At 33.2% G+C, this 16591-nt stretch overlaps 1 protein-coding gene across 3 annotated transcripts in view; it reads left to right on the top strand.

Annotated features, from left to right (window-relative positions):
- Positions 1-16591, top strand: part of CSMD3 (CUB and Sushi multiple domains 3) — a 1185533-nt gene that overhangs the window by 830992 nt on the left and 337950 nt on the right. For all 3 annotated transcript variants that reach the window (XM_029923716.1, XM_029923715.1, XM_029923714.1), the window contains one exon: positions 7077-7233. In XM_029923716.1, coding sequence (XP_029779576.1) covers positions 7077-7233 — 157 coding nt within the window. The remainder of the gene's footprint in view (positions 1-7076; positions 7234-16591) is intronic.

The following is a 16591-nucleotide window of genomic DNA, read 5'->3' as shown; positions in this document are numbered from 1 at the left end:
ATGGTCATTTCTTTAATAAATATGATGATGATTTATTTTTATTTAATATCTATTAGGTAACTTTGTTATCTCTGTTGATACATGGATGGTTTTGCATTTATGACTGTAAAAATTTATATCTAATAAATACATAAAATGAATTAATATCTATAAATTACTTAAGAAAAGTTTATTTTGTTAATAATAAACATGTAGCGTGAAATATATTAATTTATTTTAAAAAGTTGAAATAGTCAAATAGCCTACATATTAAAAGATACAATTAGGAAAATAAATATTTCCATAGTTTCTGATTCATATTTTGCAAAGTAAGTGTTTTCGTAAATATAATTTATATTCAGAAGTAGAACAGCAATAAATACTTCTGTAAAATCACATTTAAATATTTTTTAAATAATTGCATAAATGTTTCTTCATTGTCAAGATTTCCTCACATGGTAAGAAGTTCAACATAATTGTGTTTTCACAAATCTTAGGGAAAAAATGATAACATCTCAGGTTGACAAGAGTAGGGGATTCTTGTTTAAGCAGTGATTTTAAGACTGTTGGTTACTTTTTCTCTTAAAAAATATAACTGTGATTACAACTGATGGTTCTCTAACACAGACAGTACTATGTGCTTGTAAGATTTGTACGGACATGGGAAATTTCCCTGAAGTACACCTAGAGGTCCATTCCTGTTTTTTGTACTTTTCCCCATCAGCCAACAGATATTGGCTTTATAATGTCTTCAAACTCCCATTTATAGTTTGGATTTTCTTGATAAAATAAGTTTCATTTGCTAAATTAAAGTCAACATTGAGATTAGTGAGATGCCTAAACATAGAACTGATTTTCCTCTTTTTAGGCTAAGTATGGGGAAAATATATCAAGTCATTGATCAGAAGTATAAGGCTAGCCACTAACCAGTATCACACTTATATGTTTATAAGTTCACATCTAAGAAGTGCTTCCTCATGACTCTCACCATCCCTTCTCAAATATTTCTCTCCTGTGATGCTTGAAAAGTAGCCATTACTTTTCCATACTGAATGATGTTTATTAATTGGAAAAGTGTGTTTGCGACAGTGTGTGATGCCTTAAGAAAATGGCCTAATGTGTTCCTCTGAGTTATTTCTGACTAATCTCCTGTTTAGTTGGAGTAAGGTTACATGAACTTGTGCCTGAGTTACCTTGAGGATGGTAAAAATGACACTAAAAAATGACACTGTGAGGGCTTGTGATGGGTGAGAGACCAAACAAGACAGATAAACTCAATACAAGGCCCTTTAAATAATGATTTTTAAATAAATAAGGATTTTGCATTCATTTGTTAAAGGATGAAAATTTATGTCCCTAGCATTCTTTAAAGATTTTTGTAACTTTCCTAGAATAAAAATATGTCTCCCGAAGGTGAGAAGATCATATACTAGATATTACAATAGAAATACACCAACTTAATTATCTTCCTACTGATTGTCTTGCTTGGAGTTTATTCCAAACTATAACCTGAAAATAAATTCAGCCAGCTGCTGTATAGAGACAGTTTGGGATGAGCCTTAACCTCTAATCAGTTTAAGATGTAAGGTGGTCTCTCCACCAGTTTAAGATGTAAGATGCTTATATGTTGTCTCATTCCTCCCATTAATCCCATGGACAACTAGATGAAAGATACCCGCTACACAGGCACAGTTAGCCATGCGCAAGCAGACAGATGCACCCGCCAAAGGACAGATAATTCATTCCCAAAGACTGAGGAGCCCAACGTCCTCTCAGGATGCAGGGTCAGTTGCCTCACTGTAATCCAGTCCATAGAGCCCATCCGCATTCTAGCACTTTGCAACATTGTACCTAGTGCAGTCAGCTCCTCCTCCACTCAGACTAGGAGAGAAGAAATAAGTAAAACAAAGAGTCCATCATAGAAAAAAAGAAAAGCACTGTTTTTTTGATAGATAGGAGGATTGGCTATGTTCTTTGGAATAATGTTCTCTTGAAATCTTTATGTGAAATCTTAATGTTTAGAAAAGGGTTTTTTTTTTGTTTCATTCATTTACTGTATAGTAGCACTGTATTGGATTCTGACTAAAACTAAAACAGCAACAATAAAAGCATCTGTGTGTATTGAATTTATCTATAGCTACACACACACACACACACACACACACACACAAACGCGCGCTTTTTTCTCTGAGACTGCACCACCCAGACTGATGCCCACCTACCTACTCACTCTCTTTTTTTCCCTTCCTCTTTATACCACAAACTACTTTACTTATTTATAACCATAAAAATAAAGTAGGCGACTCCTCTAGGTAGTTTATTTCTGGCACTACTGCCAAAGTTTCTGATTTAGTAGATCTGGGGAAAACTGTTTTAGCTAGTCTGCACCAGAATTGTGGATTTTTGTAAAATAACTGCAAGGTTTGGATATCCTGCTTTCATTCTATTGGTTTCAATGGGCAAGAATACTGAACTTCTCAAACCATCATTCAAAATATGTTGTTTAATTCTTTCAATTAACATTTATAGGAGATGTTTATTATATGCACACTCTAAACAACAATGAACAGTTTCCATGGTCAGTCTGTTAACACAAAAGCTGTATTGCAATCAGCAATACTACGTCTGCTTTGTTGTTATAATATTTATTTCCAGAAAAAGACTGAGCACTATGTTCTGATAAGGGGATGTAACAGGGACAAAAGTCAATGCAATATTTTGACCTCAGTCAGTATTGTATAGTTTAAAGACTTATATCTTACGTTAAATGTAGACATAATGGATGATGTTGGAGAAGAGCTAGTAAAATACCTTAAAATTGATTTTGAGAGAGTCTGAAAGAAAGGGTTAAGAGAATTGATGTCATATTTGTGAGAAACTAGATAAAAGACATGCTTAATCACACTAATAACATTCTTTTAGAGGTATGATAAGAACATTATTAAAATATTGTTGTTTTCCAAGATGCATTATTTTCAAGCTTATCTCCTAACCCTTGTGCTAGTCTTTGGAGATACTACTTGTGAGAACTTACTGCTAAATTTTTAGTAATTTTGTGAACTGGTTGTTAAGCATGGCCATTATTAAAAATTAAATTAAGCTTGATTAAAATCATATTACAATTAAGTTATATGAAAAACAAAATTAACAAGTACAACTTTCGTTTCCTAATTATTTTACTACTTTTATTATTATGTTTTTAAGGCTAGTTACATATATTGAATCTCTTTGGTGAAAATACCATGTCATGGTGCCCATCCTTTTCCAACTCTGCCCAGAGATATCACATTGATAGCTTGATATGGACAGTACTAGCAATAGTTGCACTGCAGAAATTGACAAACATTATAGGTCTTGGCTTGATCTATTGCTTTGCTCATTGTCTATACTTGTGAGAATAAGTTGTGTCTAGCCATTCTATTGTGAATAATGCAAAAATACTGAGAAGTCATATTTTCTAGAATTAAAAACAGTTATTCAATTTAGCTGAGAAGTTGCTCCCATCAGTTACATATACAGTTTCTGACATAACATTGTTTTTGCATTGCCTTATTCTGATCTTGTTAACATAAAAAAATCAAGTACTATTCATTTAGGAACCACTTTTGTTTGTCAGTTCCAATTATAAGTTACAGATACAAAGTTTGGCAAAAAACACTGAAAGCATTCTTTAAGATTCAATTAGCTCTATGGAATTAACAGTAATGAATATTGTATATTTTATTGCCATTTGTAAGTTGCATGCAATAACATCCCTTAAATCAGCGATTCACAAACAACAGTCTATTGATCAAATTGTGCTTGACACACATCTCTATAAATAAAATTTTACTGGGAGAAAGCCCTGTTATGCATTTACATATTGTCCAGGCTATTTTTGTACTGCAATCGCAGGACTGAGTCGTTATTCCCCAGTCTAAAATATTTTCTACATCTTTTGTTGTTATTGTTGTTCTTTTTTTTAACAATAGTTTATTATCAAATTGGTTTCCATATAACACCCAGTGCTTCTCCCCACAAGTGCCCCCCCAAGTCTTTTTTAGAAAGAGTTTGTCAACTTCTCTTTATATTACCATGTTATTAAAAGGACATATGGGTGGATACATATATTCACCAATTTCATTTGTTTAAGAGCTGGTTGTTAAACATTTTCATATCTAACAAATGATAGATATGTGTGGTGGACTTAAGAGATCACATTTCTTAGAAAAATGTTTATTCAAATTTCAAAATCAACCTTTAAAACAGGTGGCCCCAAATAAAATTTTAATATCCACATGCAGGGATAATTTGAAGGTTGGTATGATTATACATATGTGTATGTGTAACTCCTCTATTTTGATTTTATTTTCTATATACATTCTGCCTTTGCATTTAGAATAAATGTGACTTTCTAATTAACTGAAGAAATGACTGAGTGTCATTTGTAATTATTCATTTATTATCAACAAAATAACAGTTTAAAGTGTTGATAAGCAATTCAGTATAATTGGGTTTGACCCAAGGGTTTGACCTTCCAGATCTAGAAGGGTCCTACACCAAAACTAATTTCAGGCCCTGATCCGTTATAAAGTTTGGTAACTGAAACATGTCAATATTAAGTTCTAGTCTATTCTATTCTAACACTACCAGGTTAATGGCAACCGTTTGACAAGTTAGAGCCTCACCAAAGAGTTTCAACAACCTTACAAAAGACCTCAATGCCTTTCATGATATTAATTCTTAAGCCAGCTTGAAATACATTTGACTTTAAAGTAAATCCTTATTATCTGAATGAGGTGCTAAGTAACAGAATACTTCTATGGAGAACACCAGAATCCTCTCCCAACACAAAAAATATATTATACAGTTATCTTATTCTTTTTATAGCTTTGTAAATTTTTGAAGAAAAACAGATATTAAGACATATGCTGAAAATAACAATAATAAGCTTAAAAAATAGAAAAAGGACAAAGAAAATAGGCCCAAATAAATAAAAGCATAGTTAAGATATTGACCTTAATCAGAACAGAAATATGAGAAGTAATGATCTCAGGTAAAAGTTCTGTGGGTTCTTAAAAGACCCAATATAATCACTCTGCACTGTAAATCTACTTTTAAATGAGATGTACATTTTATTTTATTTCCTTATTATACAATTACATCCATGTCTACTTACAAGGCAATTTGTCATTGCCTACACTACTTTGTCATTTCATGTTGCCTTTATGTTTCCATACATGCTGATTACATTTGAAGTAGTTTATGTACAAGATAAATAACACTGGATTTATCATTACTACAAAACTCTTTAGTTTATACAAAGTTCTGTTGTGTACCATCTAAATGCTATCTCTGACATGCCATGGACATAATGAATACCACTTTGGGGGAACACTGGTGCTTGGTAAGTTCACTGGATTCGGAGTTCAGTAACACAGTTTTTACACTAATACCAGGTTAGAAGTAAAGCAGTTTCAGGCAGGAGATAACTAACTTTGAACAGCATTTCTCAACTTTCTAGTCATTATCATTAATTCAACCCTCTGAAACTAAATATTATGGAATAATATTGGCCAGATAGAGTGATCTTCATGGCACTACTAATATTATAATATATAACACGATCAGCTGCAAAAACCAATTTTTACTCCCTTGGGGAATGGAGAATATATACCACTTGAAAAAATATGCCTTAAGGGCAAAAGAATGGTAACGTGAAGTGTTGGTAAACCCTCCATGTAACTTCTATGCACTTTTTCTATAAATAATCTGGCTATGCATGAATATTTTAGTTCAAAAATCCCATATATGGAAAACTTGCTTATGAAAATAAATTATCAAAAATGTGAAGTTAAATGTAAAAGATGATTTAGCTCAGCATTGCTTTAGTAGCAAAAAATTTGAATTAGTTAATATGGGAATGATAGTTGTGGTAATGTCACTGGGTAAACTATTACTCAGCTCTCAAGAAGCAGAATCCGTGTCTACTGACCTGGAGAGATGTCTACAATGTACTGATAAAAGAAAAGAATATAATAAGAAGTTATACCTTCAGAAGAGCGGGAATTACATAGGGATGTTTGAGAGTTTATCGATTTTGTTTTATATATTTTTCCCATGTTCAATTAGCTTCTAAAAGCATTTCATACTACTTAATAATTTTACAAGTCAAAAATGGATTAAATTCAAGGAGATGAATAAATGATAGAAATTGCAAAAGAAACAAGCATTTTTTCAAATTAATTATCTAATCAGGAAAAACAATTATTTGGCTAACTGAGCAAGTTGCAGAAAAACAACCAACCAACCTTGGAAACCAGGCTTTCTGTTGGTATTCTCAATCAATCAATTAATTAATTAATTCTTAAAGTTTATTTCTTTATTTATATTGAGAGAGAAAGAGAATGTGAGTAGGGGAGGGGCAGAAGGGGAGGAATGAGAGAATCTCAAGCAGGCTACCGGCTTCCAGTGCAGAATCCGATGTGGGGTTCAAACTCATGAGTGGTGCGATCATGACCTGAGCCGAAATTAAGAGTCTAGATGCTTAACCAACTGAACTATCCAAGAGCCTCTTGGTATTCTCAGTCTTACATTTTCCTTAATGTTTATTTATTTTTGAGGGAGAGAGAGAGAGAGAGAGAGAGAGAGAGAGAGAGAGAGAGTGTGTGATTAGAGAGGCAGAGAGAGAGGGAGACACAAATCTGAAGCAGGCTCCAGTCTCTGAGCTGTCAGCACAGAGTCAAATGTGGGCCTCAAACTCACAAACTGTGAGGTTATGACCTGAGCCAATGTCAGACGCTTAACTGACTGAGCCACCCAGGTGCCCCTTGGTATTCTTAATTTTAAATATATGCCATTAAAAAGCATTGTTTTTATAATAAAAGGAAAAGTTATATAATATGAGTTTAAGCACTACTTACGGTCTACTAAGCTTGGAATTTTAAAATTATCCATGTGGATTCCAACCTTCTTAACTTGATGTAGCAAATGTATCTATCCTTGGGGAACATGTAGTGACCTGATTTAGGAAGAATGTAATAGTTTCCTCTTTTTCATAAATGACTTGAGTTGGTTATCATTGGCACATTTACATTTTAATTATAAATATTTTTCAGATTTATGATGGAAAAGATAAAACGACTCATCTACTAGGTGCGTTTACTGGTGCATCTATGCGAGGCTTGACCCTTAGCAGTACTTCAAATCAGCTCTGGCTGGAATTCAATTCTGATTCTGAAGGGACAGATGAAGGTTTTCAACTTGTCTATACCAGTAAGTATTTTGGAAGGAAAAAAAAATGGCCAAACACTGATGCTGAGTATTTATTAAATAATTACAATATATTAGGTTAAGTAATATCCAACATTTGATCAAGAGTTTGAACTCTCAATATATGTAATATGTAATTTTATTTGGCCCTAACAATTCCATAATTTACAGGTATTCTAATTGTTGCAATTTCACAGTTGAAACAACTAAGGTTCAGAATGGTTAAGTAATTTGTAACCTTGGGCTTATTTATTTATGTTTTCAAAATAGCAAATATTATCCTGGTTCAATATTTAAGACATATTTATTTCTTATTTTTTAATAGATGGAGGAATTTCAATGTTTGCAAAATTCACACAACCTATGTGTGGTAGTTATAGTTGGACAGTCATTAACGATAACTGAATGGTTTCCAATGAATTTACATTAAAGTTAAGTTTTTATTTTGTTTTGCTTATGTGTTGAATGGCTTTATTGAAAATAAATTCATACAGAACTATTCCATTATACTCCAATTGGCTGTTCTGACAATTGAGTAGAAGTTCAAAGGTTGGTGGGTTACATCAATTGTTATATGGATTAAATGAATTTATTTTATGCCAGTACCATAATATAAGAAACAGACTAATTATATCTATCAACAATAAATCATATTCAAGTAACATTTTGACTTTCTACTCTCTAAGACAGTGCACTAAGAAAGTAAAGCCCATGTAAATCTGAGGTATTGCTGGCTGTGCATGTAACAACTGTATAATCTATCAGATCAAATCAGTTCTTGGAAGCTCAGAAGACTTATTTAATTTAGCAAAACAAATTAAACAGCAACATTCATAAAGCTTTACTTTTAGAATATTTGAAAAAAATCTAATGACCCCTATAAATGTTCTCAAGAAGTAAGGTGAATAGAAACTATTATAGAAATTGGGAAATTAAAAAGGTTACACCATCAAAGATACTCACATGGGAACCTTAAAGGAATTTAGTTCAAATTACTGTTTATGAAAATATTCTTTCTTTATGATATGAGAAGTAGGAGACAAGAGAGCATATTATATTAAAATTGTATTGTGTTAAAAAATCTGGTGCATATAACTACGAGATTACTCTTGCTCCCTTTTTGTTTCAAGACTTTTTCTACCTGTGCTAAAATTGTTACACCATTAACATATCAAAACATAAATTTAGAAAAAAATGAATGTTTAATTCATGTTTCTCAGTCCTGAGAACTGTTGTGAACAATGCAGTTTTTCATGAGGTACTTTCAAAGACAAATGAAAATCCAAGCAAATTATGTTTACAGATATTTCCACGTGACACACTAAAAGTAACAGTATTGAGGATCATTTCTCGACTGTAATTCGTACGGTCTGCTCAGAAGGGTACCTTTTTTAATCTGCTTTTCTCTTTTCCTTTCTCTGTTTTCTAACAAAGATGCTGACATTTTTCAAGACATGGCTCAATGTTTACATAAAGATCTTTCTTTGCTCTGCATCATTTTGCATTTCTCCTTGTCTAAAATGTTAATGGATGTCGCAGGAAAAAAAAACCCTAGATTTCCTTTTTGGATATTTAAATTCTTTGTAACTTGAGATTACTGACACAAAGATACTGGACACTGTAGGACATGCCTGTATTTAAAACTGTGTGGGTTGCTTAGGTGTCTGGGGTGAATAACATCGTTGACTTGATGGTCATTGGTATGAGCTACTAGATATCAAAAAGGAGAGAGCTTAAAAAGCAAATATTTGCAGTCATTCTTCTTAATGACTCTAGTTGTTCATTATGGAATGTGTGTCTCTATGAAGATGGAAAACTATAGAATTGGGAAGAGAATAGAAAAGCAATTCTTTTTAAAGGGTAAGTATACATCTAAAAATGCTTTTCAGTCTCTGAACTAAACTAAAATGTATATAAGCCTATTTCCAAGTTGTCTCTGGATATCAGCAGATCAGCGAAGGGTCCAATGATTTTCTGAATTGACAGCTGTGTTCTGAGCCCCTCTACTGGGGGTAGGGGGTCATGGAATTAGTAACACATCTGTTATTAATTGTATTTTTTCCTAAGTATCACTTCTGATTTTTTACAATGGCAGTCTCTCTACATATCTGGAGTGATCTTAATAGTTAACCACAGATTTCCTAGCTTTGACAGAAACTTGTTCCCATCCTTCAAATGTATTTTCCTTTCCAGTCATAACTCCTGTGCCAGGTTGAGGTTAACAACTGTCATGCCCCAACCTGAAACATCAACTGAATCTTTGAACTAAGACTCGTTCAATATTTCCCCACTGCTGCTTACCTTCCTTCAGCCAGACTTAGCCAACTTTTTAACATTTCTTTTGCAGCACTTTATATTTGCAACTAATATAACAGTTATCACACGATACTGTCATTACACTTTTTTACAAAAATATTGTGCATAGGTCTTCAGGGGGCCATTTCCTCTCATAATATCTATAGTCAGTTTTAGTTCAATTGCATCTTTTTTACATATTCTTGGTAAATTAATATGTGCTCTGAATACTGATTTTATAAAAATGCTTTTGTGTTATAGAAGAAGATTCTACTAGGGCACATATTTTAAATATTCATGAGCTTCTTAGAAGCAGTTATTAATTTCTGAACATAAAAGAATTTGCTAAGGTGCCCAAACATGAGAAATGAATGTAAAAGACCATCTTTTTGTATAAGAATCCTTGTATCCACCATCTGATTATTTCTAAATCTAACTCCACCCCGCCACTCTGCGTTGTGTTCCTCCTTACAATTATCCACACTTTGCCTCTGAAACATCTGAGAGAACACTTTGTGACACAGAGGAATCCCCAGGTTTCACATTGAGAGGATAGGAGACAAGAAAGGGGACAGTTGGCTCTAGGGCAGATCAAGTAAGGATTCGTGAATGAGGTAGTATTCAAGGTTGGGTTGGTAGGTCACAAAAAGAAATGGTGCGGAGTATTCCAGGCAAAGAGAATAGGATGGAGACAGGCACAGAGACTAGAAAGATCATGTTAAGCACATTCAAGGCAAATACAGCAAATAATCCAATTCAGATTAATTCCACCTGCCTAGCTCCTGACAATTCTAGTGTTGGCATAAACAGGCCTTTGGTGACCACCCTTAACTAATGACAGGTATCCTGTCTCACAGTAGTCCCTCTCTGACTTTCTGTTATCCATTTTGTTGACCTGTGTAGTTGCCTGGTTGTTTCCAGTTTGGGGTAGAGAGAAACACATTTGGCTAAGACAAAAATTAGGAAATATCTTGTAAAAGACCTTGTTAAGGTACATTTTATTTCAAGTGTCCATTCATTATATAATCAAAGAAAGCAAATGCTGTTAAAAGTAAATGCAATTCTTTCCAAGGACACTTTTGTCACTTTATGCCTGAGAATTTGAATGCTTTCTTATTGGCTACACTTACAATTGGGGAATAACTTAGACCTCGTATCTTTTATGCTGTATGTGTAGTCTTTAAACTTTATTTCTTGAAGTTCTGCTTCATTACAGATTCTTTTAGCTCTCTTCATTTGTACTTATACCACTTCCATTCAATGGAAAGTAATTGGATATTTTAAACAACCATCCATTACAGAACTAAATCACATCTTTTTGATGGATTATAGCATTGTCTTCTCAAAAGCTGATCTGATAAATGTCCATGATGTCCAGCCATGAGGTGCTACCATCTGGGCTCAGATGTCTTCTTGTTATCACCTCTGCATGTTTAATTTACTAAAAAACCCATTGGAAAAATGTTCATTATTCCAAGGGAAAAGTTGAGATATATATTTGGACCCTTTTAGCCTCAGTCTTATTGCTTGAAATTATTCAATAATCCACATGGAACATGCCCATTTCAAATTTTATATTCAAATGAAAGTTGGGCATTATTTAATTCATGATGCCTTTTCTGTGCACTAACCTTATAAATATATAATAAATTATCCTTATTTAAACTCTTCAATATAATTACCAGTATATTGTGGGCAGTGCTAATCATGAAAAATAATCAGATGATTTATTAACTCTAACTTTATTCTCTGGATATAATTTATTGGCTGCAAATTTAAGTAGAGAATATGTAAATTACAATGGAGAAACAAAGTTATTCCATGTGGTTCTATGTCCTATATACCACTTAATGATGTATTTGGCATTTCTTTAATTCTTTAAATCTTGAAATTAACCAGGTAATAAAGGAAGTACTGACTAATGCTACATTATATAGTATAAAGTATTCTAACTAAAATATTAAAGAAATATTTCTTCAGGCACCTGGGAGGCTCAGTAGGTTGTGAGTCCAACTTTGGCTCAGGTCATGATCTCACAGTTTGTAGGTTCGAGCCCTGTGTCAGGCTCTGGGCTGATAGCTAGCTCAGAGCCTGCAGCCTGTGTTCAGATTCTGTGTCTGTGACCCACCCCTGCCCACATTGTCTCTCTCTCTCTCTCAAAAATAAATTAAAAATTAAAAAAGTATTTCTTGAGTATCTGTTATTTACATAAGCAATATTAGATAGTTCTTCATAATAGAATAACAAAGTGGTCACTTACTGTCATTTTTATAGCTTTTACATTCCAAAAGCTTTGTAAAATTTCAACTTAAATATCTAAAGACCTACTATTTACTCCATACATAAAAATTAATTTCTGAGAGATGGAAGACTTATATGTAGGTCTCAAAACATTAAAATATTAAAGGGAAAAAAGTAGCCTAGAATAACTATATCTTTAAGGTGAAGTAAGATCTCTAAAACAAAATATACAAGTAAAACCCTGTCAGTAGTCAGGAGCATCTCTGCCCTTCTAAGTACTTCCCTGAAATGTAGGGTCTGAAAACCTGGCAACTCTTGTCAGTGAAGATCTCTACTTAGATTCTGCCAATTAAAGCCAGTTCTGTGAGAGCGGAGGGATGAACTCAATGGAGAAGCTGTTGTTTTCCACTAGCATCAGCAAAGAGAAGTGTGGTGCTGGCAGGTGGTTTAACATGGCAGCAACTTCTCTGAACTCCAGGATGTCCTGAAAGCTGGCAGTAGTCTTCTGACTATCCTGTATCTGCATTTCTTGTATTTCCCCTCTAATTTCTTAAATGGAATCTTAGCAGTTCAAACTATCCAAGTGACTTCTATTTTCCTGACCAAGCCCCAGCCATCAACTATTTTTTGAATGCCTCTATAGCAAAACACACCATAGACAAAGTAAAAAGATGAGACATTTCTAGGAGATACTAACAATATATGTAACAGAAAAAATATAAACTCAATAGAAAAGGATCCCATAAATTAATAAGAAAGAGAATAGTCTAAAAGAAAATTTCACACTAAAGGAAACTAAAGTAGGCAGTAAGCAAACAAAAAATGCTTAATAGAAATTTAGAAATAAAAATTAAACCCCAAATAATGTTATTACACATTCATAGGTTACTAAAAATTAAAAAGCTCTGTAATACTAAGTACTGATAGCAATTTGACGAACATGAAATTCTTTTAACTTTAGGGAATGCAAGTTGGTGGAGTCACCTAGGAGAGTAATTTGGCAATATCTTGTAAAATTCCTTTCCTACATATGTCTAGAATGCACCAACTATACATTTGGCCAAATACCAAATGGCTCATGGCTAAAAATTAATATTCAGACAAAGCTGAATCTCACCATCCCAGAATGATGTACAAATATATGATGTGCAAGACACAAAGTAGCACATTTAAAAATATCACTCACTTTTTCATGCCCAACAGATTAAAATATAGGAAAATCTGTGAGTAATACATTTTTTACTCAGAACTTTATATGTAGGATTTAGAGCAATGACAATTAAAAAAAGAATTCTTTACTATATCTTCTTTCTTCCATTTGGAAATACATAGCAATCTTTTCCACAAATATTTGCATGTTTAAATGTTTCCCTTCTATTCCTTAAATAATAAATAATAATCATAAATAAATAAGGATTGTCTTCTTACAGCATTCTTGTAAAGATTGTGGTTTCAAAGTTTGCTGTTCTTCATAGAGTTTGACTAGTGAGAAATACGTGTGTACCAATTTTTTAAATTAGTTTGACTAGTGAGAAAAAAGGAATGTGTAATCACATAAAACAGTATTTTCTTTATTCCTATTATATTCCTCCTTTTTAAATTAAACTTATTTTATTTTAGAAAGATAGAGTGAGCATGAGCAAGGGAAAGGGTCAGTGGAAGAGAGAGAGAAAGAGAGCGAGAGAGGGAGAGAGAAAGACTCTAAGGCAGACTCCATGTTCAGTGTGGAGCCAGATGTGAGGTTCAGTTCCACAACCCTGGGATCATGACCTGAGCCCAAATCAAGACTCAGATGCTCAACCGACTGAACCACCCTGTCTTCCCTTCTATTATATTCTTTGTCATGTGTGAATCAAAGAGGATTATCATAGTTGCCATGTGTGACTGTGGACTTTTTCCTGGTTGCGAATTTTAAAGTGGCAAAAGTTGACATTCTGTTTTGTACACATCTTCATTTCAATACAAAGAATTCTAAAATAAGATTTTTTTTGCAAGATTCATGGCCTAATTAAAATTTAATAATCAAACATCTAGTATAATTTTTAAAGATTCTGCTAAATATTATGAACCAAATTCTCCAAAGAATTCTATAGAAATTAAAATTATGATAGAATGATCTTTATCTCCTTGTATTATTATTTAAAATTAATTATTGTTTTTAGTTACAGAAAGGATGTGATCCTCAACTATACTTAGCTAGCATGCTTTCTCAGTTACTTTATTAACAATCTATCTCCCTTTTTATTTAACAATTTGATAGCCCTTACTTTTGGTCTATGTAATGAACACATCTTCATTCTCCATGAAATACTCTAAAATATAACTTTTAGTATATTAAAAACATATTTACATTTTAGCTGAATTTCAAAAATATAAAGCATATAAAGCTCTTCTTGTTTTGAGTTTCATCAAAAATCCTGACTTACATTCAAAGACTGAGTTTTCAAATACCATTTATATTTCTAAGCCATCTGCCTTATTGTATTATTAGCACTGTTTTACTGACCATATGACATTCCCCCATGTGAATGCACAGCCGTTGCTCATAAACAAATGGAATAGAAATTGTGTGGAGGTAGGAATTCGACTATTTATCTTTCAGTAGATCAAGGCAGTAGTTATATAGCAGATTAGCAGATTTTGATGGAATCTTTAGGATGAAGTGAGCTCTTACATCCCTACATGGTCCATGCCCTATAGTAATGCTTGCAACATTTGTACAAAAGGACACAAAAAAAGTATAGCCTTTTTGTAGCAGGGAATAATGGGAAACTATGGAAAATATATAAATCAATTTTGTAGATGTTTCTGATGGAATACCACAGAGTAGTTAAAATGAATAAAGTGTGTGTGTTGTGTATGTGTATGTATGTGTGTGTGTGTGTGTGTGTGTGTGTGTGTGTGTGTGTAAGAGTGAAAATACAATGTTGGGCAAAAATAAAGTTTCTGAAGAATTTTTAAAATAATTTTATTATAATCGCTTCTCAGCCTAATGGCTAAGATCCAGTGTAAAATAATTTTATAGTTTATAAAATGTATAAATAACTTGCAAATTGTTCTATATAGTGTTCATAGACATAAAGATATGTGATAAAAATAGGAGCCACCTGGGTGCCTCAGCTGGTTGAAAGTCCAACTTTTGATTTTGACTCAGGTCATGATCTCACCATTCATTGGATTGAGCACCACATGGAGCTCTGCACTGGCAGTGTGTGGAGCCTGCTTGAGATTCTCTGTCTCCCTCTCTCTCTGCCCCTCCACTACTCACACATGTGCATGCTCTCTCTCTCTCTCTCTCTCTCTCTCCCTCTCTCTCTGTCTCTCTCTCTCTCAAATATGTATATATATATATATACATATATATATATATATACACACACACACAATAGCTGTGAGAATAATACGCTAATTCAGAACACTTACTAGCTCTTGGTGGGGAAATATCCCCTTGATAGGAATTGAGAAAGGATCAAAAAGGAGCTTTAACTTGTTTTATTATATTTATTTATTAATATGATATGAATATTAATCTGAAATAATAGTAATGTTTATCTGAAGCAACTCTGATACTAGACTCTGGTAAAGCCAGATGGTGAAGTTGTTATGTACCCTTTTGTAGGCTTCAAATAATAACTTAAAAATAAATTAGAAATCCTTGGGATACCTGGGTGTCTCAGTAGGTTGAGTGTCCGACTTCGGCTCAGGTCATGATCTCATGGTTCATGCATTTGAGCCCCGCATCAGGCTCTGTGCTGACAGCTAGCTCAGAGCCTAGAGCCTGTCTTCAGATTCTGTGTCTCCCTCTCTCTCTGACCCTCCCCTGCTCATGCTGTCTCTCTCTGCCTCTCAAAAATAAATTAAAAAAACATAAAAATATTCAAAAAAATGGAATTCCTTACACTACATAGTAACAGGAAAGGAATTAAATCTCCATTGAAGTTATTCATTAAGTCAGAAGGATTTAGGTAATGGGGATTCAGTTCATTTTGTGCTCTAGAAATTTCCTTTTCATCAGAGTATCAAATTTCACAAGGAATGGTGAATATTTATAGCATATGTGATTTTTCATACATATCTTTATTTAATTGTCAGTTTCAAGTATTTGAGCTTTTCGATGAAAAGACTGGCAGCTGAATGTTTCCATAAAGATAAGACAGATCTGAATATTTATGAATAAGCAACAATAATTCCACCAAATTGGACTAAATTATGTTGTGCTTTGCAGCTTATATACTATTGTCCATGTGCATTTTCATCTACAATGCAAAGTATTATAAATTATCTTAATTTACAAAGAATATCTGCATTTTACCTCATCACAAGCAATTGCCAACCACGTTTACAGAACATTTAAATTAAGGAAGGATGCATTTGGTAATGATCCTTGAAAAGAGAGCTTGATTTCCATTTTTATTTTGATAAATGATATATGGTAAAACTCAGAAGTGGCTGCATTTTGAATGATTAACTGCATATTATGTCTGGTAGAAGGCATCCAAATTTGTAATTTTTGAGCAAAAACACATTAAGTGTAGTATTAAGTATGCAGATTCATACAAAGTACTGTGTCCTGAACATTTAAAGTTACTACTTATGCCATTTCTGTTTCAGTGCTTGAAAGACTGGCTTACTTGACTGTAGATCTTCACATCTCACTTGTGTCATGATTTGAACTAGTGACTTCTAACTTGTTGGGCTCTGTTTCTGAAGCAGTTTATATTTGCTGTATTTTAACATATTTTCACCCAAATAGAGCTGTCACAAATTGATCTATACAGGAAATTCCTGAAGATTTAAAAAAAAAATTTTTAATGTTTATTTAATT

Source organism: Suricata suricatta, chromosome 15 (genome assembly GCF_006229205.1).
Source record: "Suricata suricatta isolate VVHF042 chromosome 15, meerkat_22Aug2017_6uvM2_HiC, whole genome shotgun sequence".
NCBI classification, from domain to species: Eukaryota; Metazoa; Chordata; class Mammalia; order Carnivora; family Herpestidae; genus Suricata; species Suricata suricatta.
Note: the sequence above shows the minus strand (reverse complement) of the source record. Positions and strands in the feature narration are given on the sequence as shown.